We start from the raw sequence: 25,937 nt of genomic DNA on the forward strand, positions 1-25,937 counted from the left end.
GAGTGCAGGAAAGCCGTTACATATTTCTCAGTGATTAAATATGACTTAAGGTTCTGTGCTTCAGTGAGGGCATTACTGTAGAAGGCAAGCTAATCAATGATGCGATTAGACGTGTCATCTTGATAATAGCGTGCTCCTGTGATGTGAAGCGGTTGATGGGTGGACTCTGTTCGTTCATGGGGAGAGCGGACCGATCTGCTCCAACACACTGATTCACCCCAGGTCAATCCTGGTCAATCCAATCAGCATATGTCTTTAATTTTGATTCACATTTAAAAGTAAGATTTTTTATTTATTTTTTATTTTTTTCTTCACAAACACAGTAGTTTGGCAAGTTCAGCAGCGACTACACTGAAGTGTTTGAAAAGAAACAAATTAATTTTTGCATTTTCTTCCAAGTCATATTTAAGCACAAATGTTGAACAGTACAATACTGTAGGCTCTAGCTCTATGTAACAACAAACAGTAACGAAACAGCAGCAGTTATTCTGTACAGTATGATCCCAGGCAATCATATCTTTTTTATTCACTTTTGCCATTTCTTCCTTTCACCATTCAGAGAAACTGACAGTTACTGTATTATTGATTGCTGATAAAGACTGAATTACGTCTGGCTGTCTAAACGTGACTATAAAAGCTAGAGTTCTCTGCGTTTTTAATAGAAAATGAATTTCCGGGGAACGTCATTGTGCACGCTCAGAAACCGCCTGGATTTTTCTGTGCACAATTGAGCTATGGCCTTTTTCATCTTTCTCCTTCAGGGACTCTTTTTAATACAGTTACACACCGTGTGTGTGTGTGTGTGTGTGAACCTGCTGTGCGCCTGTGTTAGGAGGTGGTTGGTAAAAAATGCTTCAGTCCCAGTTACAGGTCTGAAAGGAATACTAATCAGTTTCTCTACAAGTTGTCGCTAGTTACAGGGAACCATTAAATAATATAAAACCATCTAACCCAATCTAGACATTCAATTATCATTTCCATTTATATTTAATTTATAATTATTTATGATTTACATTTACTGCTTAACAATCTCCAAAAATTCACCATATTGCCAAAAAAAATAATGAACAAAACTGAAACATGAACATGATCGTAAAGGCCTGTGACCAGCAGACTATAGGAGTCTAAACAGACCTCTCAACCACCATTCTATAACACTAAAACTCACACAAAAAAAACCCTTTGAGAATATATACTCCATATTTAGAATATAAATAAAACTGTTTTTCAATAATATTCAATCCCTCTTTGACACAACACAAACGTAGGCAGATTACAGGAGAAGCAATTGTTTTATAGAGGACAGGCCCGTAATGAAGAGATGGAAGGAGAGAGCTTTGCTGTCGGAAAGTCTAACACAGCGCATCTGTTACAGCCTCTAATTTCCATTTCCCTTTAACACTTCGCCATGGCTGCTCGCGTCACGGATTTGTTTCCCGCACCCTAAATATGAATATTTTACAGCTAAGAGGCTTAAGAGCGAACAATGAAATTGCCTGGAGTTAAATCACACCCCATTCCCCTCGTCATAGTATATAAACTCCGCGGAGCGATGCGCGGGGAGCGGAAAACCTTAAATGATGCATCTCCCTCCGTTTCCAATCCGCCGTCATGCCACTCACTCACAAAATTTTTTCCCCTCGTTTTGTGGGTCATCACTATTTTTGGCGGGAAAAGACGAGGAAGCCGAACGGGAGCTCGCGCTGCCCGTGGACAGGGGGTTATAATAAATAAAGGGGGGTTATAATGTAGAGGCGCCAGCCTCACTTCGTCGTTAAAAGAAAACCAAAATGTCCTCCCATAGGAAGATCGCATCTCTGACAGAGAATGCATACATAGTGCAACATGCAAGGCATTAAGCTTTCACTAGTTTACTCGTGTCTCACAAGTCCGAGGGCTTTTAAGATGCTCTTTCCAAAAAAGAAACTAAGTTTTAACGAAGTTACAATCTGTGCAAAAGCTCTGATCGGTGGCTGTCACAGCATTACACTAAAACCACAGCCCCTAAACGCCTTCAACCCAACTCAAACGTCTAAAACGTTAAACATCTAATGCTTCGAGCTCAATTTGCATGATTAAATAAAAAAAGAGGAAAGCGGTGCCTTTCTGAATTCAACCACTTAAACGCTCTTCAGAATTATGCTTTACCTCAAAAACAAGTGAGTTTTCTATTTGCCCTTATGTGGAGCAGAGTAATAATAATAGTAATAATAATAATATGGAACTGCATTATCTATTTGTTTAGCGCGTGTCCTCATCCAGGGTAACTTTCAAAGCTTCATTTTTAAAAAAAGAAATAATTATCCATACAGCTGGACATTTACTGAAGCAGCTCAGGTTAAGTACCTTGCCTGAGAGCACAACAGCAGCACGGCAGCCATTTTCACCAGACAATCACTTGTTCTACCAATGCAACAAGTTCCTCACAGTTCTATCTACCGGAAATTTCTTAAGAGTTTAGAGTTCCTGAGGTACAAGTGCTCATTTAGGGAACAAGCATTTTGTCTCTGAACATGAAAACTGCATTTCCGCTAAGAATAGAATTCTTCAGATGCACCTGTTTCACAGTCAGAAACTTTAGAACACCAGAAAAAAAATACTCCACTGCAATTGAAAGTCTGAACTTTTCGGCAAGGATCATTTTTCTCCCGCACTGAAAAAAAAAAAAAAATCCACTTCCAACATCCAAGAAAGCCAGACTTCACAAATCAAAAATAAAGTTCCGAGTAAATGTTCATTATAAAATGTTGACATGACTAATAGAGTAGAGAGTATTTGCAAGACGCAGCTAAAACTGCATTGTTATTCGGAGTACAAATACCTTTAATGCAACTTGGCAGAAGCTGATATTTGCTTTTAGTTTTTGGGTTGGCACTATGTTTGCGTTCCTTATCGCCGCTGTAACCCACAATTCAATTTAACAACAGCTTTGCGATTAAAAATGAATGGCAAGCAGAATTAACACCAAATAATCTACTGTCTGGTGAAAAAACCCAGAACTTATAAGAAATTAGCAAGGTCACTGGGACTACATTAAGACACAACAGCAGCAGAAAACCTGTGGAAGGAGGATTCTTATTCAGCTTTAAGAAATGAAGGGGATTTTGCAAAAGGAGATTAAAATTGGTTTTTGAAATTGTTCCTTTGTACTCAAAAACTGCCCCTGAATTACAAACGTGTGTGAGATTACTGTATGGACAGATCCCAAACTTTAGTTACTTCACTGCCCGCAGAACAGGATTTTGTAACCAGACTGCAGACTATAACATTTTTTAATGTTGTTTTGAATTGCGTTCTGTGCATATTGACAAACCATATGGTTGCTATAGAAATCCAGCAGGAAGCAACCTGGGGCCAATGCCGGTGGTCCAGGACCCTTCCCTATTAGACAGCACACCTGCGACACCTGTGCAAATGCCCTTCCAGTCATTCATCTCTCACATGCAGGGAGAAGCAGCCAGCAGCTGTCACCTTCCACCACAGTAATTTCCTTAACCTGTCCTTGTTGTTTTTGTACCTGCTCTCTCTAGCCACCGTTGCTGATCTGGCTCAGCAATCAGCTCACACAGGGAGGCGCCGCCCTGTTTTCAAAGAGATACTCAAAGAGGACAACAACAAGTCTGACCCTTTCTGCAGATATACGTTTCTTCTGACGCCGGAGAAGACAAACGTATAAAGCGCATGCTGCTGGGTCAACATGAATTAAAAATATGTGTAAAATACACTGAAATTTTCAATCACTCGATAAAATTAACTCTGAAAGGCATGGGGTGTCTGATTAATGGGACGCTACGCATTTTCCGGATACATGAGGATTTATTCTTGAACGATTGCTCAAATGGTTCTCAATTCAGTTAATCACCTGTGCTTTTTCTTGCATTTTAGGTTAGGTTTGGGGAGGGGGGGGGGGTGGACCTGTTTCGGGGCAGGGCGGGGGGTAAGACTGTGTTCGTCAGACCACAGTCAGTCACACGGCTGGGTGCTTCTTCACACCGCAGTGACTCATCCAGCAGCAGCGGCGCACAGCGCCATCATTAGCGCTTCGTTCTCAGCATCCCTGCTTAACGGATTTTAACTGACGCCGCGCCTCGATGAGGGCCGTCCCCGGGGGCCACAGAGACGGAAAACAACAGCCCATCGCAGAGGAAGATGCTGGGCGGCAGGGCGGCGGCGTGGAGCTCACATCAGACGAGTCGTCTGCGGGCGAGAGGACCCACTGACTCACCCGCCATCAGTCAGACCCGGTCCCTCCGGCTGGCCGGAGACGGACGCACCCCCCTCTTCTGGACGTTCAAATATTTACACCGTTTAAACATTTATCAGCGGGGAATTTTCGACATCGTCATAATTAAGGTTTCCATTTATCGTCGCTATTAATGCTCCGCGGCGTCACATCGCCCGCGGCGCGAGATTGCGCACGTGCTAATTACGTTTACATTACGTTTTCAGCCCTTTATCCAGAGCGACATACACAGCGTACGTTCTTTCACATACGATCCATTTACACAGCTGGATATTTACTGAAGACATTTGGGTTAAATATCTTGCTTGAGGGTAAAATGGCAGCGTCCCACCTGGGAAGTGAACCTTCAACCCCAGACATACAAGTCCAGCTCCCTAATCATTATGCTATGCTGCCCCCATGCCCCCCCCCAGATCTGTCTGACTGCCTTTCAGAAGAAATTCTGCTAATGTGATTATGCAATGAGTCACACTCAAATAAAGATGCATCAATTATTTATTATTTACACTGCTAATCATACCATCCAAGGGGACACAGCAAATTCCATTGTGTCTGCATTAGACACATTATAGATGCTTGGTGAGTTTCAATATCTTTATTATGTCAGCAAACATGTTATTTATGTAACTTTTCTGTTATTATTGTGAGAAGACTGACCAAGTTCAGCTGAACTCTAACTGAAGTGTTCTCCATGTACCTTTTGCCAGAAGCTTTAGGGAGCCATGGTAACGGGCTATGTTTTTCATAAATGTACCAGACAGGATCAGCATGCCCACAGTCACAGCATATGCTCACCAACAGTTCCTCTCTAAAGTGCCAGTTATGAAACACAGCATTTTGTATCCGTTGGCTTTATTCCGTCTCAGAGCTTCACACTAAAATTGCAAATATGGTTTTGAAATGCGACTAAACAGTGAAAAAATATGCCTTTGTCCTTTTAATTCAGTCCAGGCATGCAAACATCCATTTGCTGAGCTCTACAAGATGATATTACCCAACAACTACCCCTGAAACCACCAAGAGGAATGTTAAATGACTTGTTTTTTAAGCAATCATTTGCAAATGATTCCCATTCCAAATGCTGCAAAACATCCATCCATCACAGTAACTGCCTGTTGTGAGCCCTAAATCACTTGAACCAGTTGTAAACATTCAACATTATAAAAATTAAAGTCACGGATCCAGTGTGAAAGTGACACACCCGACGTAGCTGAACCGACAGCAGTCAGTCATGAATTAAACCAATGGGAAAGATGTTCTTGGAAATACCTGATGGAATCATAAAAAAAATACAGATGACTTCAACATCACTGCTGTTCGACTGTGCATCATTATTATTAGCCTTGACTGCTATTGGCATCGCCTTTGAGTAAATATCTTCTCTCATTTTGGTGGAGTTGTGTGCACAATGCACAATTGTCAACTCTAGCAATAACTCACAGTGATGACTTAAGGCGTGTCCAACTCCATTTTGGTAATTTAGTGATAAGAGACTGTAGCCCTAACCTAACGTGCAACTGTAAAAGACGTTGGTTTAAGAGCCATAAATTACCTGTAGTCACGGTGGAGGTTTGGTTTCATCATGACCAATCGGATCGGCCCCTTTCCTTCCCTTTAATACCACTGCTTCAGGACCATAGTGATCGGCAGTTAAACTAAAGCATATGGCCACAAATTGAGAGCGGCCTATTCAAAAATAAAGCAACAGCAATTTAATCAGCAATTCCAGCCCATGTTCTGCTAGCACCTGCACTGCACTTGTGCTACGACTGTCCCCAAAATAGGCCCCTTTACTGGGGGTGTCATACTGTACAGCTTTGATGTGCCGCAATGCCCTGTTTAGGGAATAACACTAAGCTAAAAAAAAGTATTGGTCAAACTACGCTAACTTAAAAAAAGAACGTCATATAACATGCACTGAAATGAAATATTTGGTTATGAACCCATCCATAACCTTTTGGCCGTATGAATGTACAAACTGCTGTTGAGACTCAAAGGACCGTGAATTTGACTTCACCACAATAATGTTTTGCACTACCTTCCAAACTGTTCTGATCACTGAAAAGCCTCTCGCTGAAGAACAAAAATGTGTGAAAAATTTACACAGGTGGCCACATAATTATGCCAAATCTGGTGAGGCCGAGGAAACACCAAGCGGTTGACTGCTCTAATTAAGTGAACAGGAGCTAGCTTTTTGTCCACAGAACTTCAGTAATTGCCAGCACTAAGAGATTTATAGCATGCTTTATTTGTGTTATCAGCGAATTGTACTGCCTGTCTTGTTTTTGTTTTGCCTTTGTTGTTGTTGCCTAATTATGGTTGATTTGGACATATAAGAGTTGCTCAGATGCCAAGCTTGCTTGAAGAGGAGAGAAGATACTCTTTGTAAAGCCCCCCCCACCCCCACAACAAATGAGTGGGGTGTCTTTATGTTGTCAATAACTGTCCATAATGAAATGTGTGTGTACACTATAACACAACAGTCCCAACAATATGACACCAGAAACAATCAAAGGCGGGCATGTCGCTAGATAACAAGGAACAAGGCATTATTACTTTCACCTGTTGATTCTGTTATTGCAGAAGAAAAAAAAGATAAAAGGAAAAGTTCAGCTTGGGTGTCTAGAATGTACGGCAAATGACATTTACTACACCTGAAGAAAAAAGACAGCGAGTGGCGAGCCCTGGCGTTTCCTAGACACGCGGCGGCACGGAGAAAATGACTTCCTGTCGCAGGGGGCTTTGCGCCGCATTACCGCGGGAAGGCACTAGAAAAGTTGGGCGGAGAGAGATAAAAAGCCAGACTCTGGCAGTCTAATTCAGAAACCCAAGAAATTGCATTCGCAGAAAAAGAAAAGCCACTGATCCAGGGCACTCTCTGAACTTCCCCCCCCCAAAGCTCATCAGCCAGTGAAGTGGGAGGTAAGAGGACCCGGAGCAACAGAGTGCTCTCTGGGAAATGTGCTATACAGCTCATATACTCTCCCTGAAGCCAAGAGCTTTACATACGCATGCCCAAGTATGCGTTGCCCCCACTACAATACGGTCAATGAAGAAGGTACCCTTTTAAATTAATAATCCATACGCATGACACACACAGGCATACAGACACAGGCACACACACAGTTACACACACAGACACACACACTGACACATACATACACACACACACACACACACACATACACACAGACACACAGATGCAAACACACAAACACACACACAGACACACAATGAATTTTAACTCCGGCCCTCAAAAACAGCGAAACTTTCAAGCAGCAGCGCAAATGGGCCTTTGCCAAAAATAACCGATTTTTAAATGAAACGCATTAAATTTTCTAACGGCGCTACTTGACCTCCTCTGAGCGGAAAGGGCTTACAGGGGATAAGTAGCCTCCACATCGCTGGAGGATGTCTCTGCCGTGAGTCAGCGTTTGACGGACAGACTCTGACAGGCCCTGACAAATTCCTCTCCCAAACAGTACAATAGAGTTTCCCCAAGGAGGCCAGCCCACTCCGAGCGAAGCACTTCAAAGTAAAAGTGCAATTTATGTCGATACAAAGGCCATGCCTAGATCTCCCCTGCAAAAATAAACACAGAAACAACAGCGGCCAAGAATCCATTTACCTGTCTAACAAGTTGCTCTTCAAGAGGCCCTCATACAGAAATGATCCCAGTTCCCCCGAGGAGCTGGAAAAGAAGGTTAACCGCAGACCGGGACTTACCGACGGAAAATTGGACAACGGGCGCAAAGTATGGCTCGCCAGATTGTCCTGCATTTCGCCGTGGTGTCAGAGCCCCTAGTAAATGGATATGCGCCACCACAGAAATGACTTCAGGACTGCTCCTCTCTCGACAGAATTTCTCCCAATTCTCCCCAAAGGACCGTGCAATGTCTTCCGTGTTAAAAAATAAAAAATTGGGACTGGGCGAAACGTTTGGCTCAATCAGTCGGGAGGGGGCTGACTCTAAAGCCTAAAACAATACAATTCCCTTCCATACTGCCTTCTGATATATCATCCCTTCTCTATCTGTTACCCTCTCTGCTTTCTCCCTGTCTCTGTCTGAATAGAGCAAAAAAATAAAAAAAAATAAAGGGAGCAGCCTGTTCACTCTTCAAAAAATAAATTAAATTACTGGACCATAAAAATGTTAATCAGTCGCTTATTAACCACCAAGTGCTTAATAAGTGCTTGCTCCAAAATTAATTTCACTTCCATGTTTACTAGAAAAGCAAAAGATTATTTTAAAAATATACCCAAGAAGTAGCGAGAGAAGCAATACTTTTAATCAGCAAGACAGTGTAACTAAACGCTTCACAATTAGTTACCCATCCAACTAACAAACTCCTTTCAAAACCATCTCATGTTGAAAAAGGGAATCAGTCTTAAAATGGAAAAGTTTGTATTAAAATTTAAATGATATCAACAACAGTTAATTATAAAACTGTATCAGCAGCAGACCAAGGGCCTGCATCACAAAGGATTAACGAGTAGGCTGGATACTGTAACTGCACCAAGTAAAACCTGGACTGAAGTAAAAAGAGCAGTCCGGGTTTTACTCCGCACAGTTATCCAGCTAACTCAGTTCTCCTGCTTCAGGATACAGGCCCCAGGGGCACGTAACTTGTAACAAGCGATAATAAGTTATGAAGAGGGAGCTACTTCAACAATCCTACTGTGCCAGGTTTGTTTACTGTGGAGTTTTCCAACATCGAACAGGTAATTCTGTTGACTGAAATATAGTATTCTTTTTTTTAAATATGAAAAGTAAATTGCTGTATGATTCAGAAGGTAAACTTATAAAGCATACTTATTTTCAACTAAAAGCTAAAATACCAGCTGTATGTTTTAAACTATTTTGAAAAAGGTGGCTGAGTAAATTGATTTCAGCAATGTATAATTAACAGACAATGAAACTGAAAGTGTTACGGAACTCCCACAGAATTCTGGGAAAATTCTCTTTTCATCACAAGAAAAGTGCTCCCAGGGTTGCAGTATGTATTCCACCATACTGAGCTTTCAGTCACTTCAGCCAACGAGCCAGAAAGCCAGTGGACCGTTCCCCCACAGCCCAGACCGGTCATCCACAGCCTCACACAGCTACTCTCCCCAAACTTCAGAGTGAAAAACCGCTCAACTTCCAAAACTGTTAAAGCAAACAGTTACCAGCCTCTCAGCTTGCTTCTCTCTCCATTTCTCACTCTCTCAGAGACAGAGTCGTGAGGATGTCGCACCGGGTGAAGGTGTCGCTCTCACCTCCAAAACAACGTGCGGAAGATAAGTGTCAGACTTCCAAAGGTCACATGCTCACTACGGGTCTAATTAAAACCAAGCTGTCGTAATCCGTGCCGCATAAATTAGCGCTGTTCGCCGTGAGAGGCCGCGTGCCGTCTCCCGGGGAACGGTTCGCATTAGAACACGGCGGATCTCGCCATTCCAACAAAAAAAAAAAAATGATTGCGTCTCATGATCTTCTACTTGTTTTTTTTTTTTTTTTTGCATCTCAGCAAAAGACTACAGTGTGGAATTTGGCATATTCTGAAGGGGAGCACCTGGGTGTAAAGCAAAGCAGTGACACTACCACGGGGTCGCCTTACGTGACTCCACATTCCAGCCGTGACCCTGGTCTCCAAGGTAAAACTCGCTCACCGCCACCACCTGCGTGTGCTAAAGAAAAGCACCGCAATACTGTCAGCATCAGCGCTTCATATAATAATAATAATTATAATAATAATAATAATAATAAGGAATTCACCTTTCTGTCTGTCGCTGTCTGGCAGCAAGACCTTCTGTTGTTGTAAAGTGGTTTCTTTTTTTCCACCCACATTTAAAAATCACAAAAGCCACAATGAAACCAAGGGACAGTGCTGCTGCTACTGCCCTGGAGCCTCACACAAGCAAAAACTTCCTGACCCCGTAATCTGTGCTCCTGTGTATTACGAGCATATAGAAACGCTATTTTTCAAACGGTGCAAAAATGAATCTTAAGATTTTTTTCCCCCCACATCCACAATGTCAGAAGGAGCTATCTGCGGGCTAATCGCATGCTAATGTGCACACAGCAGTTGAGCTTTATTACAGAGAGAGAGAGAGAGCTGTGCAGTGGGCAGCCGTCTCTCAACTCGTTCACCAATCCCCCATGAGGCCGTGGGTTCGATTCCCCACCATGACCCTTTCTGTTTGTGATCCAATCTCCATCTGTACCCCTCTCTGTTTTCCCAAAGGAAATAATGACTCCGAGTGTTATTTTTTTATTATAATATTTTTTTTCATATGTACACTGGCAAAGCATATAGTGCTTAGGGGTTTATTATAATTGTTCATAATGATGTAAAGTAATATGATAATGTGATATCCCTGTAAACAAAGCCGGATGCTTTGAAATTATAATTTACCGCTTGAGTGGCAGCGGAGGTTACTGCAGTTAAAATACCCAAATCCAAGAAAAGAGACCTGGCAAGTTTACCGTAAATGAAAATACAGGTTACTGGTTGCGTAAGCATTTTAAAACAAAAACACAAAATGACATGAAAACGACTGCCCCCGTCGTAAGATGCATTCAAATTCCAGTTGCATTCAAAGACAAGTGTTTTTTTTTTTTGTTGTTGTCTGTTTCCAGCAAACTCGCCATCAAATTAAATCTTCCGAACACAAGCCAGAAGAGAGTTCCTGAGAAATGAGTTCACCCTGACTGCTGTGACAGAAAGGCGTCTGCAGCCTGCAGAATGGTAATTACATTTGCCACAGAAATTCGGCCCTCCTTGATGTACCACTGGAGATGCAAAGCATTTTGTGAGAAATTTGAGAAATTTCGCATTAGATAAACGCTATCTGTTTTTTCCGATGGGGGCCAGTGAACTATTTGTCTACATATTTAACTACGGTTTCCAGCAGGTAAATACAGCGCTCATAAATGCATACTGTAATCCCTACAAGCATAGCCGATGTTAATAAATGAAATGACTGATACAAGGCTAGTAAAAGGGATAGGACATATTCAATTACTCAGTCAAACAGAAACCAAGAAATGATTATTTAGCTCAGTATTCAAAGGCATTTAAATTGTAAAAAAAAAAAAAATGACAAAACACATTCAATTTAAATGAAAAACAGTCAGTCATTTATATCCCCAATCAAAGATAACCTAAGTCACTGCATAAAATAAGATAATCCTTTAATGTTTTTCATTTTCCTGGTTGTAGGTGAGAGTGAATGCAGATGTATTTACAGTCATTCTTTATTCATGCAGAAGAAAGGGGATTTCATACAGGGAATTATGGGAGAAAACGAAGGTCCAATCATTTAAAGATTCTGTGCCATCACTTTCTTCTTTCATATAGCCACTCCACAGAGACGTATACTTACTTTCTTAAAATTCATGAGCAGGAAAATAATAACATCTATATCACATCAATACCAAATTGCCCTGTAATGGCCTTTGTAGAAATTATTTTCATAAAACCTTCATTCAGAATCTCAACTGATAAAATAGGTTTGATATCACAGCATGTGTGTTCTTTGGTTCTTTAGGTGAAACTAATAAAAATGGTAATTTAGATGGCACAAGATCTTTAAATGTTAGATTTTGAGAGCTGCAGAATATTCAAATATAGCGTGACCTGCTCAAGCTGAAAGCTTTAGCTGTCACATGCTCATCATGATACAATGACTGTGAAAGGTTCCAGTTACTGTGTACGCTTGCAACCATATCAAATTTAGAAAGGCACTTTAGTTTAACAGCTGTGCATCACCTTGCGTAACACTAGCCTATACACTGTGTCCTTTGGGCAAATCAATTCGTGTGAAGTATGCGTCTGCTATTCAACATGGCAGCCAAAATAAAGGCTTTTTTCTGCTGACAAAAAACATTCGGTACTTGGCAGCGAAAATGCGCCAGGCTGAAGCCGCTGAGGCTCTGAGTATCCCCCAGTGTACACTTTTCCAAACTTCCCAAAGACAACATCATGAAAAAAGGATGGAAACAGCAAACGAATGGAGGCTGGAAGGCACCGACGGTCGAGGGGGTGTTTGTTAAGTGGTCGGAAAATATCGAGAGCAGTTCGGTGGACCATCAGCTGGAAAGCCAAGAAGAGTAAGTCTGAACAATTCAGTTCAGTTGGCAGAAACAAAACTTTTTTGGTGACGCATTTCATACCAATCATTTTTATGTATATTAGTTTGCGTGTAGCTAAACACGCCTATAAACTGCCAAGGTCAACACATGATGAGTTAATTTTACAGCATGTTTTAGTTGAAATGACTAAAACATACTACTACATGAGAGGACTATGTCTGGCTGTTAAGATTTGAATTGTAATGAAGTGTGGCTTGTGCAGTACTTATTGTCATTCCTAGAAAAAATGACTCATCTATATTCTATTAGATTAAATATGCAAGTATTGTACATGTCCTTTACCAAGGGTGGAAATTAGTGATTACATGAAAACAGCGTGAAAACAAGCTCGATATTCTGTATATTGAGAACTTATAAACTGAGAGCGTATAAACTATTGCTAATTGTTTTCACAGAGTAACAGAATCTGTGTTAAAAGGTGTAATTTACACATAACCCGAAAAGCCACATACTGTACATTTCACAAATTGCATTCGGTGCTGATGAGCATTGGGGATACTGTTTGCATATGTCTGATGAGTGTTTGTTTAGCCACATATGTTTGTTTATTTGTGGGCGGGACCGTTTGGGAGGAGTTCAGTGGGGAGGTGGGGTGGCGGGGAGCTCCAGACCACGCCCATACAATTCCGAGGTTTTTTTCAACACGGGTTTTATGCCTGATTTGAAACGTGTGTCGTTACACTTAACAGACTTTACTCTGAATAGATATTCGGGTGGATGCGTTGTAGACACATCCCTCCGCGATACTGTAGGGTTATGTCAATTATTATTTCCCGCCACTTTGCAATCACTTCATGCAGCTTTTTGAAAAAGAGAAAGAGAACAAACTTCCGAAGAAAGGCTGAAGGCGGCGTGCTCCTGTTTCAACCTCCGCCACGGGGCGCGGCTACAGCATACGGCAATTAGAGCTGCTAAAGGTTTCATCTCAAAAAGGTCACAGCGTCGACTAAGGCACTGCATGAATAAAGAATGAAATACCTGCGTCTTAACGCCTGCATCAGCAGACGGAAAAATAAATCTTTACCGACCATTTAAAGAACAACAGACACTTACCAGAGATGGTATTTTCTTCAGAACACCAATTAATATGACAGACTGGTATATAAATGGCTGTATGACACAACAATGACAGTCCTACCTGGTATACACTTCTCCGCTCATAAGATAAAGCCCTTGACAAAACAGTGTGAGGATCGGGGCTGCTAATTAAACCGTCTTTTGCACATGCTCAGTGGCCTCCCAAGAGAATTCCCGGCAGAACTCAGAAGACAGCACACCGCACAGTATTAAAAATGAGGCTGGGAGGTAACGACCGTTCCAAGACTACGATATCAATTCTCATCGTCTTTCGCAGACATCCATCTCTCAAATCGACGAAGATGAATGGGGGTCTGCACAACTGCGCTGTGTAAATAATTGCGAGTGCACGAGCACATCTGTCACACATCGTTAAATGCGCCGTCTCTCTCTCTCTCAGCGTCCAAAAAGAAAAAAAAGAAGAAAAAAAAACTCATAAGCTAATACCTTTCAGATTCAAGTTTGGCAGATCAGAGATGGCAGAAGATCAGTTGTTCCAGAGGAAGACTCTTGATCTACTTGGCATATATTATTGCGACTGGCAGGCAGCAAGCCCCCGCCTCGTTACGGCACAGATTGCAAGGAGTGGCATACCCGGCTTAGGTGGTCCGCGTTCAAGAGCTGCAGCAGTTCCTCCTCAAACTTCTCCAGGGAGGGGTACAGGGTGAGGGACAGCTTGTCCAGGTAGCAGGTGAAGCTCTTCAGCAAGCGAGGCTTCTGCAGCGAGTCTGCTACGACACACAGAAATCAAAAAATAAATAAATAAGTCAATAAAAATAACGCTGCACAGGTGGCGAACGCTCTCCACAATCAAGCGCCTTCCCGTTCTCACACTCCAGAAACGATGGAGCCAATCTGCTCGGCTTTCAGTAAAACATGTGTTGGAGTCTGTGGATGCAGATCTCCTGCTGAAAAATTCAACTTGTACAGAAAAGTTATTTTCAGAGATTAAGCAAGAAAATATTTCTAGACCCTTCTAGTTAAATGGTTAAATCGTAATCTACAGTAATAGAAAAACATAGTGAAAATCTCCAAGATCTTCAACAATGTTATTTTTTTCCAAAGAATTGCCTGGGACCGTGAAGCAACTGTCAAAGTTACTTGGACAATTTCTGCAAAAAAAATGGGGAGAAAAAACTGAGATTTATACACAGCGTGGAGAAGCCGGGAGAACCAAGCCCTCAGCTGCGTGTGCGGCTGCAGGACACTGTACCCTTAAGTGGGTGAATCCCACTGGCCTCTCCCAGAGTTACATAGCGTTCTTTCATCTGTGCCTATAAAAGCCTGTCAAGGGCCAAGCTGTTTGATAGTTCTGGAGATGCCCAGAAAAAAGTGGTGTTTTTCTAAAGGGGCTGGATACCCCCCAGGAGCTGTTAGTCCAGCAATTCCAGCTGCATCACCGCAGGATCGATAGACCCGGGCCAGGCCGAGTCACCCCTGAATGCTTTAAGGAGATGTTTTATGGCCGCTGGTGTTCTTTGAAGTCTAATAAGAATCTCGGAACGGGGAATGAATTTGGCTCAATTAATCTGACGGCTCGTTCCGACCGTTCTTATAAATCATTTTTTTTAATCTGTCATTTTTTTGAGGGGGGCAAAAACCATCCAATCTGCGATACTGTGGATCAGTATTCACCTTCTCTCTAATAAACCCCAAAGTCTGCCGTAACAGTTGGCTTCATCTGGTATTGATCGGACAGTGACACACAAGGACGGAGGTGTGCTTTAAAACTCCCACCTGACACCACAGTGGTCTTTATGAGAGGCCATTTCCTCTTTCCATTTATGTCAGAGTCAATAATGCTGCTGGGGACTGCAACCATGTCTCATACATACTGTATAGCGTCATACAAAAAAAAAAAACAATAGCCATTTCAGTCGCCTGGGAAACTGCTTTTCCCCCAAATACAATCTCCACTGGCTGCCATTTACCACGGGTGGTCTTGTTACAGTACAGGGGGAGAACGGGAGGGAGAAAAATAAAATAAACGAAGGAGCATTTGTGCTTCAAAACGCCGACTTAAAGCTACAGACGAGCGCACGGCTCTTAAGACAACTCGGGTCAATCCGCTCAGAGATCCGAAACGGCACCGGATTAGCCAGGCCCGGCACTCGCCGCCTAATATACCCTCCGCTGTCAAACCCCGTCCCTTTTATTAGCTCCTCCAATAAACTCCATTTCATCCACTGCAAAGTTCAACTTTTTACAGAGAGAAGGGGAGAGAGAAAATCTGACTCTGCGCTAAACCGTTATGTAATAACGCGCAGTCTGAGAAGCTTCCCGGCTTTGACCGTGAGCTGAATGAGAGAACAGGCCTCTTACTCTCCCAGACGAAGCCGCTCCACGCTGTCTCTGCGCTGAGTAACAGCTCAAGCCAAAACCGAAATGCATCGTTTCACACCGACTTGGTGCGTGCACTGTACCGGCTACTAATAGCCTTTTCATTAGTCCCCTTGCTCCAGGTTTGAACTGCAGCCAATCACGCGTCCGCATGCTCATACAGCCACAGCCCAAAGCCGTTCAAACGTATCAATCAATGCTATCAGTCGGTATGGAAGCAAACTCACTGCTGTCCACAGTGGAATTTAATATTCACCAATCCATGAAATGTGCTGGAGTGATGTACACACGTGCACACACACACACACACACACACAAACAAACACATACACACAAACACACACGCACGCACACGCATGCAAGCACACACGCACACATGCACACACACGCACACGCGCACACACACACGCACGCACACACACACACACACACATGCACACACACACCTAATGCAGTTCAGATTTGAAGGCTCACTGGTGTAAATGGTATTAATTATCCTGAGTACTGCTCGGGATATGAATGGGATTATTGCTCCGGTGGCATTTCCCATGAACACTCTTTCAGAACACGCAGCGTTCAATTGACTGAAATCCCGGACGCACAGTGGAGATCTGAAATGACACTGAAGACTTCCTGGGTGTGTGGAATGAAGAGACTCCTCCTGACTTCTTCCCTCCAATCAAACGAGGTCTCCAGTGACGCTACACCCAAGAGCCCGTCCTAAGCTGTCAGAAACTTGTAGTGAAGATGGTGGTTAAGTATTTCGGCGACAATTCACACAAAAAAAACAGAAATTATCCGTGAAGCTGACTCAATTAGTTGTGTGCACACTGCACCCATTTCTCTTCACCGCACCCTCAAAGGAAATGTATACCTGTCAATCTATAGTTTGCCTGTGTTACAACAAATTCACCATAACATAATTTTAATACCAAATTATCAAAGTTACAGATTCTGAAGAAAACAAAAAATGTCATTCCTCTCTGTCCCCTTCCCATCCCTCTCTTTCTTAAATAGAAGTGTCTGCAGGCAAATATATCACATCATCAAAACAAAAATGGCTGGTAAAAATGACTGTTAAAAAGCTTTTCAGACTTCAACAAGAAGGTTAAGAGAAGTATTCCTGCAATCTGTATTAAATGATGAAGTTATCATTTTCAAAGTTCTTAATTAAACTTCAATGCTTGATGAAAGAAAATGAGTCTTTCCGAGCGCCTAAAATGGACATAACAGAACAGGCAGACATGTCGAAATTAGGAGACTAACTGCAAAAGAGTTCCATCACCTTCATTCAAAATGACACCGACTTTCTGCCAACACATGGAGGTGTTGACACTTTTCCAAGAAAAATGTGTTAGGGATATGAGGGACTGTCAACAGGAGACACGAGACACTAGCAGAAAGTAATTACTCTCCCAGATGTTAAGAACTCATTCCTGCACTTTCTCCCATTATTTCGCCCTTCACAAGTCAGGCAACTGGCAGCTTCATTCAAAATTTAAAAACGAGGTCGTAATGAGCAAAGAAGAGCCATAAGAAAAAAAAGTTTTGTGGAAAAGTAATCAATCGGTGGAATTTCTGTTTCTCACAACAGCTGTACGTTAACAGAATCCATTTCTGCAGATGACAACAGTGAATAAGAGAAGGAAGAGACCCCTACAGCATTTTAAACCGTTTTCATCAAGTTACACCACAACAAATATTTTGCTTCTTTCAAGACATTTAGCCAAAGTTGTGCCTTTTTTTGGGGGGCTGAGGTTACAGAGTCATATTTTAACAAGTCGTAGCCTATTACATGGAGCACGTCACCTGTTAACAAAGATTTAGGACACAATATTATTTGTACCTGGAGTTATCTCGGCCGAGATACCGTCTCGGCAGATGAAAAAGCGGCTCGCCGTGCCAGACACCTGAGGTCAATGGCGTCTGGGCCAAGCCACCACGCTCCAGCGCCCAGCCGATGGTACGTTTGAGATGAATGTGTGACCCCGGGGGGTTATCACGGCCCCCCGCCTCTCTCCTCACCTGTCTCCCCGGAGGAGGGCACTATCCCGGGGACGCTCTCCGCTCCGGACACCGGCACGTTGGGCGGGAGGAGGTGCGCGGCGGCCTCCAGGGCTGGGTGGGGCTTCAGCGAGTACTGCAGGTGGGCCCCCTCCATCGGCGTCATGAGCGCGCTCTCTGCAAGGACACGGGACACAAACAAACGCAAGGTCACAACGTAGTTCACGGGATCTACTGTGGGACTGCTCCGTGGAAACCAGAGCAGTGACCGGCGTGCAGAAGCCATGGATGAGTTTTTCAATAATAATAATAATAATAATAATAATAATTTCACCTTCATTCCCCGATGCACAGCAGGGGTCGTTTCGCCAGGATGCAAATCACGACAAGACAACGAAGGCGAGCGGTTCCATCGGACTGTAAGAGTAGCCTGGCTGCACGTTCCATCTCGCCACGGCTCACCACGATAACCCCGCCTGCTTTCCCAACCGCGGCCCGCTCAGCCACAGGGCCGCGTATGGGAAACTGGGTCGCCGGCCCAGGGGGGCAGGTGATGGCGACTATATCCCCCGTTCATGCGCTAAATAGCGCACAGTTTGCTCACAATACCCTGCGGCCCTTCCACAGCTGTAGAGCTAACTGCCGTACGGACCAGGCCCTTTCGGCTGGCTCAACAAATAAATATTATGCACTATGAACAAGTAATATCGAGCCATAAAAATCGACTAAAATCATATAAATGCATGTCGTCTCTTGCTAAAATGGCTGCATATGTACCGCTTCAGTCATGTCCATAAAGATATCACCTCATTAATTTTCTTTTTCAAGACGAACTTACTAACAAGCTAAAGAGGATAAAGAGGTGTGCATGCTGCACAGAAGTCACAGGTGGCTCATTTTGCCACACAACGGCATCCAGTTATTTTTGGTATTTCAAAGAGACTTTAAAACAGAACCGACAAAAATCAAATCTGCCAAGTTACATTGCAGAGAGCTGTCACTGTTGGTCAAAATACATTGCTTAATAAAAGAATAACCTTCAATTTTAAGGCAAACTCTCAAACTTGAAACCACACCAGTAATCATTTTGTGCCAAATGTCCTTACCAGTATCATTTATGTATAAAGGAAGAACAGAGGTGCCAACACTAATCCCCCGGAGCACCTCCATAACACTGTGCTTTGGTCTCTGGTCAAACATGTACACAGTGTGGCCTTTCATCAAAGTAGCTTGACAAGCCTGCTCTTATCAACAAGGAAAACAAACAACAAGCTGTTGTCAAACGACAGTACTGTAATAGATCACCTCCTCTGTAATGTGAGGATAGGTAGGACAAAAAATAATACGCACTGTTCAAAAGATAAAGAGCAGCGTATAGTGAGGCGTCAAACTCACGGCCTGGAGGGCTACAGTGTCTGCAGGTTTTTATGGTTTCCTATCAATCAGCTGCCAATTAAGATCATAAGAACGAGGTGTGTGGATTTCTCCAACATTCTAAACGTCAATGATTCACTGACGCTGAAACCAACCGAATTCGAGCAGATGCTGTGGCCCTCAAGGACTGCAGATAAACCTGCCAACACAGGCCCCGCCCCCCAGGACTGGAGTTAAACCTGCAGGCCCTGCGGCCCTCCTGGACTGGATCCATCACCTGCGGTATACAGGACCGCAATGCTTTCTGGGTAGTTTCACTCGAGTGTCCGTCAAACGAGGCCAGTGGTGTGACAGCTGCGGAGGTATGCGTGACGGTGTACGCCATGCTGTGGCCTGTCCCAGAGCGCTCCCTTTTACAGCACAACGCATGTCTCTGTGACAGACACACATTTCATGCACCATCTATCAGACAGGCACTGTGTTAGCATCTGATTATGGCAAAGCACCCCACACTGCTCTCATTGCCACTGTTTCCACGCTCAGCTGCTCTCTTCCCCTCTCGCTCTCCCACCCCTCTCCCATCCTTTTCTCCCCCTCTTTTTCTCCCTCCCCGACTCTCTTTCGTTTTCAATCCCCCCTTTCACTTCCTCTCTCTCTCTTTGCCCCCTTTCCCTTTCTCCCCCTCTCCCTATCTCCTTTCTGTTTTCTTTCCCCCTCTCCCTTTTCTTCTTTTTTTCCCTCCCTCCTCTTTCTTTCTCCTCCTCTTCCTCCTCCCCTTTCTTCTCCTCCTCCTCCCCCCCCTGCCCCCCTCCCTCTCTCTCGGGCCCTGCCCTGCCTCTCTGACACAGGGGATCAGGCAGAGAGAGCAGGGAGAACAAAAAGGACAGAAGAGTCAGAAGGGCTGACCCACATTCCCGAACCCAAATCTGCGGTAAGCGGTGGAAACGCGCCGCGCGTGTGCGCACCTCAGAGCGTCCGCGGGCGCGGCCTCGACCCCGGGGACGCGTTCGCACCGCACCCCGGCGGATCTTCCGACTCTCCCGGCCATCTGTCACGTCGCCGCCACGCACCTCCCGCAGGCGCGCGCTTCGGAGAGCGAGCGACGCGCGTTTATCCGTCCTCAAAGCTCCCGTTTTACCGCCAGCAGAGCCGCGCGATGACAACCCTGAACCCCGGACCCCGGACCCCCAAAGCAGCTCACGATTTCAGGGGAACCGATGTGTTCCGGAACACGGGCATTAACTGGCCGACATCGAGGGGCAGAATTTGGGCGGCAGTACATTCATTTCCTAAAAGAGCGCAGGGGTTTAAATATTGAAACGCCCCTCCCTTAACAAGCATAAGAGGTAATGAAATTTTAATAGGATCTGGCAAAACAGAGATGGCACCCCGGTATCAGGACAGGAACAGCTTTTCTTCCTGTCATTTATTTCTCATTATTCCTTATTCATCGCAAACTCACATTTCAGAGGCTGCCAAGGACCAAACGGGGCATGAACATATTCTAAACAGCAAACTTTATATCTGTATGTCAATTCCAAACTCTGGAGAGCAAAAAATACACACACACACACAAGCATGCAGGGGAAGGAGAGGGTGTGTGTGTGTGAGAGAGAGAGAGAGAGAGGGAGAGAGAAAGAAAGATAGAAAGAGAGAGAGAGTTGCCTTCTGGGCAATTGCAATTTTTTTCTCACCACTTCCAACTGCTGCTTTTCCTTAAGTTCGAAAGGTTTCTTCAGAAACTGACTGCGTTCCAACAGCCAATGGTCAAATCACTAGTAACCACGCATGACTACTTCACACATTTACTTAACCTCTGTCCGTGTAACTATATGAGTGTTCAATCTGGCAGATGTGATAGCAGACGTCCTTGGGAGTTTATTTCAAGGCTATGGCCCCGCTTGGAAAAAAAAGAATAATAATATTCAGATTGAAATGTCTGAAAACAATCACGAATTGTAATGATGCAGCCGGAGCCATTTAAAAAAAAATGTAACAAAAGCACTACATATCTATGGGGCGTAAAACAAATCAGGTGTAGGAAATGAACTAGCGCAGCATAATGCACACTGAGCTTCATCGTCTGGCGTCTTAATAGGATTTTTTAAATTGTGCTCAAAACACAATGGCTGACCTCTTGAGCACAGCACATTTGAATCTGTGTATTTTCTCATCTGTTTCAATTGCCGCTTCGCATCAGACAACAGTCGGAAATAAATTGGCCGTTGGAGCGCGGTACTGTACACAGAGATCGCGGCACCATTGTGCGGGCAAACATGTGCTCCGCTATCGCCAACACCGCCGCTCCACTTCGCCTTTCAAATTCTTATAAAGGGATTTTTTTTCCTTCCCAGTGTTTATTGAACAAGAGCACACAGAATCACCTTGTAAAAAAGGAAGATTTTTCATCTCGTTTCAGTCCGAGGGAAAAAAAATTACACGGAATATTAGCGGGAGAAAAAGAAATGCAGCGCGGCCGCTTTGATTATAAGGATTCCCTGAGACAGAAAAAGGGGCAGCATGACTCCCATTTCACAGCAACATGCTTCTTTGTATTTCATGGTAAATTTTAAGTCAGCTCTCCCATTATCCACAAGCCACCCTAACAGCCGATAACAGCTTTTTCGGATTGCTCCTTTGAGGAGACAGATTGGGACTGTAACACTCCACTAAGCAAAACCATTACACAGCCGCACTAGCAGGGAGTGCAGGATGAGCAGAGTGATCAGCGGATGGCTGGCTGATGTCATCCCCATCGTTTATGACTGAGATGCCTACCATGAGCTCAACGACCAGTGCAGTGCTCCCTGGCACCTCCCCCAGGCGCCGTTTCCCAGGCAATACATCAGGCGCGTGCTTCCACATCTGCGTCTGTGTCTGGGACTGTGACCGTCTCGGGGTGACTGTCTCCGTCTCTCCGTCTCTTTCTCTCGCACTGTTTCCCTCAATCCGTCTCACTCAATCCATCTCTCTGTCTCACTCTATACATCTCTCTGTCCCTCTCTTTCACACCCTTTCCCTCTCTCTGTCTCACTCTATCCATCTCTCTGTCTCGCTCTATCCATTCACTCAATCCATCTCTCTGTCTCTCTATCTCTCTCTCCATCTCTCCCTCTGTATCTGTCTCTCATTTACTTCGTCACCTTCCTCTCCCTCCATCCCGCCGTTTCTTCTCCCACTCTCTGCCCCTCTCGCTCTCTTTTCTACCCCATTTCTTTTTCCCTCAGTCCTTCTCTCTCCTCCCTCCCTCCCTCCCCCCCCCCCCCCCCCTCTAAAAGCCCCGGCGGCGATCAACAGGCCAGAAGCCAAGCCAATCGTCTCCTCTCTAACAGCAGTTAGTGACTCACAGGAACAGACTGTTGGAGTGTTAAAGGAAGAAAACTGACAAGAAAACAAATGGATGAGCCGCGATGCTCTCCTCCCAGCCCACGGGAGGCAGGAGCCAAGCGCCGCTCTGAAGCCGAGGGGAGTGGAGGCAGGGAGAGCACAATCACCGTCTGAATCAGCCCTGACTGACGCGACCTTCGGGGCCGGCGGAGATGCAAAAATTTGCGAAACGCGTGAAATAAATATATAAATCGGGGCGCGGGGCTTTGTCACCGAGCCAAAGCGCGACGCCGAGGCCAATTAGAGACACGCGCGGAGAGAGCGCGGCGTTCCGTCGGCGGGGCTGCGTGTGCGCGGGTGTGCGTGCGCTCGCGGGAGGAAAAAACGCCCTCGCAGGCTCCGCCGCCGCCGCCGCTGCCGAACACCCCTGGCACAGGTACGCGCCGTCTTTATCTGTTCGACGCCCACGCGCCGCCGCGCCGAAATTTCCAGAGAGGCGAGCGGCTGTCAATCTCCCCGGCGCTCTGACAGAGTGACTCATTAGAGGGGATGCTTCCTCTTCCTGCTCCCCCGCCCCGGCCTACAGGGCCGTTAGGGGAGCGCACGCTCGCACGCACACACGCACGCCCGCACGCACGCACGCACGCACGCACGCACGCAACGCTCGCTCGCTCGCTCGCACGCACGCACGGGCGCTAAGCTCCGGCCAGGTTGAGGAGCGCGAGGGGAAGAGGGGCTGGCGAGGGCGACGCCCCCGCAGGCGGGACGCACCTGCGACCCGTCCCAAAAGCCTGCGACGGCCCCAGGTGCTCCGTCTGGAGGAGGGAGCTCTGCTCCTGTCCTCGGGGCAAAAGCGGGAGCTCCACACCGCGCCACACCACCCAGGAGGGGAGAGCAGGAGGAGGAGGAGGAGCAGGAGCAGGAGGAGGAGGAGGAGGAGGAGGGGAGGCCAGCGGCCTGGATTCGGCCCACATTTCATTCTTCACTCCGGCTGACACCAGTTTGCTGTCTTCTACTCTCTCTCGCCGGCCAGCCAGACTTTTCCTGGCGATTCCTGCTGACTGATGAACTCACGCAACGGCTTGTCAACAGAAGCCCGAAGTTTAACGCTGCGGCACCGAATTACACTGCAGCTGAACTATCGGACTGCACAGCCATTGTTCATACATTATGGCCAGTTCAGATACAATTTAGAATAAAAAGACAACAGCTGGCTTGCATTTCAGTGAATATTAAGATGCACCATAAAGCAACAAATCAAACATTTGGATATTCATTTAAAAATGGTTTTGGCATTTCAACAATTATCTTGATCAGCGAAATCACTACAAATATTTTGTTGGAGCAAACACTTATTGATCATGCTAAAACATTTAGTAAAACTGTCCTATAACATTTAACATCAAAACCAGAATACCACGGTCATAAGTAATATGGACATATTCTCAATAAGGATGTAAACAGTCTTGGAGCCAGATTATCTGTCTTGAAAGGCAGACGCATCCATGGGACTGCAGTTCTAGTTTTCCACAAAAAGCGGCCATTCTGTTGCTGTGCCGTAATTACTAATCCTGTGAGTATTCGCTCTTTGTGTTAGATAAATTAATGATGTCTCAGAGGCCTTTGGAAAGCCACAGTGAAACAGCAGAGAAGAATGAACAGCAAAATCAGAGAAAATGTATCCACCAGCTAAAACCAAACACCAGACCTGTAATGCAAATGATTTCCTAATTTAAAACCAAATGACATAATCAGAAGTGCCAAGACTAGTTAGCTGCAGCTGTTCTCCATCCACGGCACTGCGCAGACCTGAGAGAGCTTCTCATTAAAGATTCATAAAGCAGACTGGAAATAATTCAGCTACTGAGGTTCGCTTCTTTTGCGGCAAGTTTCTCCTACTGAAACATAACAAGGCGTCACGCTCCGTTCGCTCTCACATTTTCTTCTTTTGTTTTTGATTTAGGGCTAATTACACAATTTATTCTCGGCAGCTAGAAAAAAAAAAAATTAAATAAAAATAAAATCCAGGAGGTATTTTTAAAATAAAAATATTTTTAAAAAACACTGCTCAGAGCGGATTTGTGGCTCACAAACTGAAAAGACAGGCCCCACCACAAAGCGTCTATATTCTATTACTCTCAAGAGAAAATCACACGCATTTCAAAGAGGCAACGGGAGGAGGAGAGAGTTGTCTGTCAAATCTGATATGCTCGGCTTAGCCGCGGAAGCTGCTGAATGTGTATTTCTATTTGCTCTTCCGTACAAAGACTTCAAAAGGGACTGGGAGAATATTATACATATCCCCAAAAGAGGGCCTGCTGTACCACTGCCTTTCATACTGATGTAAACACCTGAAATGCACATCAGTGTAAAATTTAATGGGAAACCTCAAGCATCATTACACTCCCATCACTCAAAGCTGGGCTGCAATCGGCGGCTCCTTCGCTTTCTTCGGTGTTTAAATTTGCGCCGCGGTCTGTCGGCACAAAAAAAAAAGTCTGGGAACGAGCGGTCAAGTGGCACGCACCTCAGAGAGGTACTTAGGAGCCAATCGGCTTTGTCGGTCCCGGCGACAGCGAATTATAATGTCCATAACCGGCTGTCCCCTTTCATCACCAGAGTTTGTCGCGGAAGGAAGGACGGGTGACGCCGGCGTGAACTTTTCGCGTTTGTTATCCTGTCCTCCGCCCACCTGACGCCAATCAAGCCAACCTTCCAATCAGCGGACAGATCGGTTTCTCTCAAATTACCTTCCATTTCAGCGTCTCAATTAATTTGACTGGAGCTGAAAGTGCCCCGGTCACATTGTTCATTCAATGCAATCACCGTTTCTTTAGCTGGTCTACCCACAATTCCATGTGAACTCTCGTCTCGATTGTTTTCAGGAAGCTCTTGCGAAGTGTAGGACCAGAGGTAGGGGAAGTTTGGGGTGGTATTTTTATAGGTAAAATTTCTGTTTTTTTAAATAATAATGATATATCTAATATGTGAAAAGTAATGTAATACTCTGCCATTGTATTTCAGCGTAGCAAGTTGATTGGTACGGCCCTTCATTGAAAGTTGACTGGAGCTGGTTGATGAAAACAAAGATAGTAAGAACGTACAATCTTCTATTGAGTTCAATGATAGCAGACATGATAAATACCTATTTCTGTTAAACAGGGGAATAAATATCCTGTTTCTACCCAGAATCCAGTAAAAAGTTTCCCTGCTCTTTTCTTTTGCATATGGAAGTTAGCTGCACAGCTTGCCCACTGAAACCACTCCTGTCCCTGCACCAGTTCTTTCATTCTCATTTTAAATTCTTCAGTAATAGGCTGGCAGATAGATTTTCCAAGTGTTGTAGTAGTAGTAGTAGTATTTTTTATTCAGTCATCACACACAATACAATAAATATAAACAGTCTAGACAGTATAAACAAGTCAACAATCTATG

The 25,937-nt window shown here is 44.6% G+C and overlaps 1 protein-coding gene across 6 annotated transcripts in view; it reads right to left on the reverse strand.

Annotated features, from left to right (window-relative positions):
* Nucleotides 1-25,937, reverse strand: part of nphp4 (nephronophthisis 4) — a 154,725-nt gene that overhangs the window by 95,709 nt on the left and 33,079 nt on the right. For 5 of the 6 annotated variants that reach the window (XM_064297732.1, XM_064297733.1, XM_064297731.1 and 2 more), the window contains 2 exons: nucleotides 17,823-17,978; nucleotides 14,052-14,188 (listed from right to left, as the gene is read on the reverse strand). In XM_064297732.1, coding sequence (XP_064153802.1) covers nucleotides 14,052-14,188; nucleotides 17,823-17,978 — 293 coding nt within the window. The remainder of the gene's footprint in view (nucleotides 1-14,051; nucleotides 14,189-17,822; nucleotides 17,979-25,937) is intronic. The other variant, XM_064297730.1, reaches the window with a different exon arrangement.

The sequence above is a fragment of the Anguilla rostrata genome, chromosome 11 (genome assembly GCF_018555375.3).
Source record: "Anguilla rostrata isolate EN2019 chromosome 11, ASM1855537v3, whole genome shotgun sequence".
Lineage (NCBI taxonomy): Eukaryota > Metazoa > Chordata > Actinopteri > Anguilliformes > Anguillidae > Anguilla > Anguilla rostrata.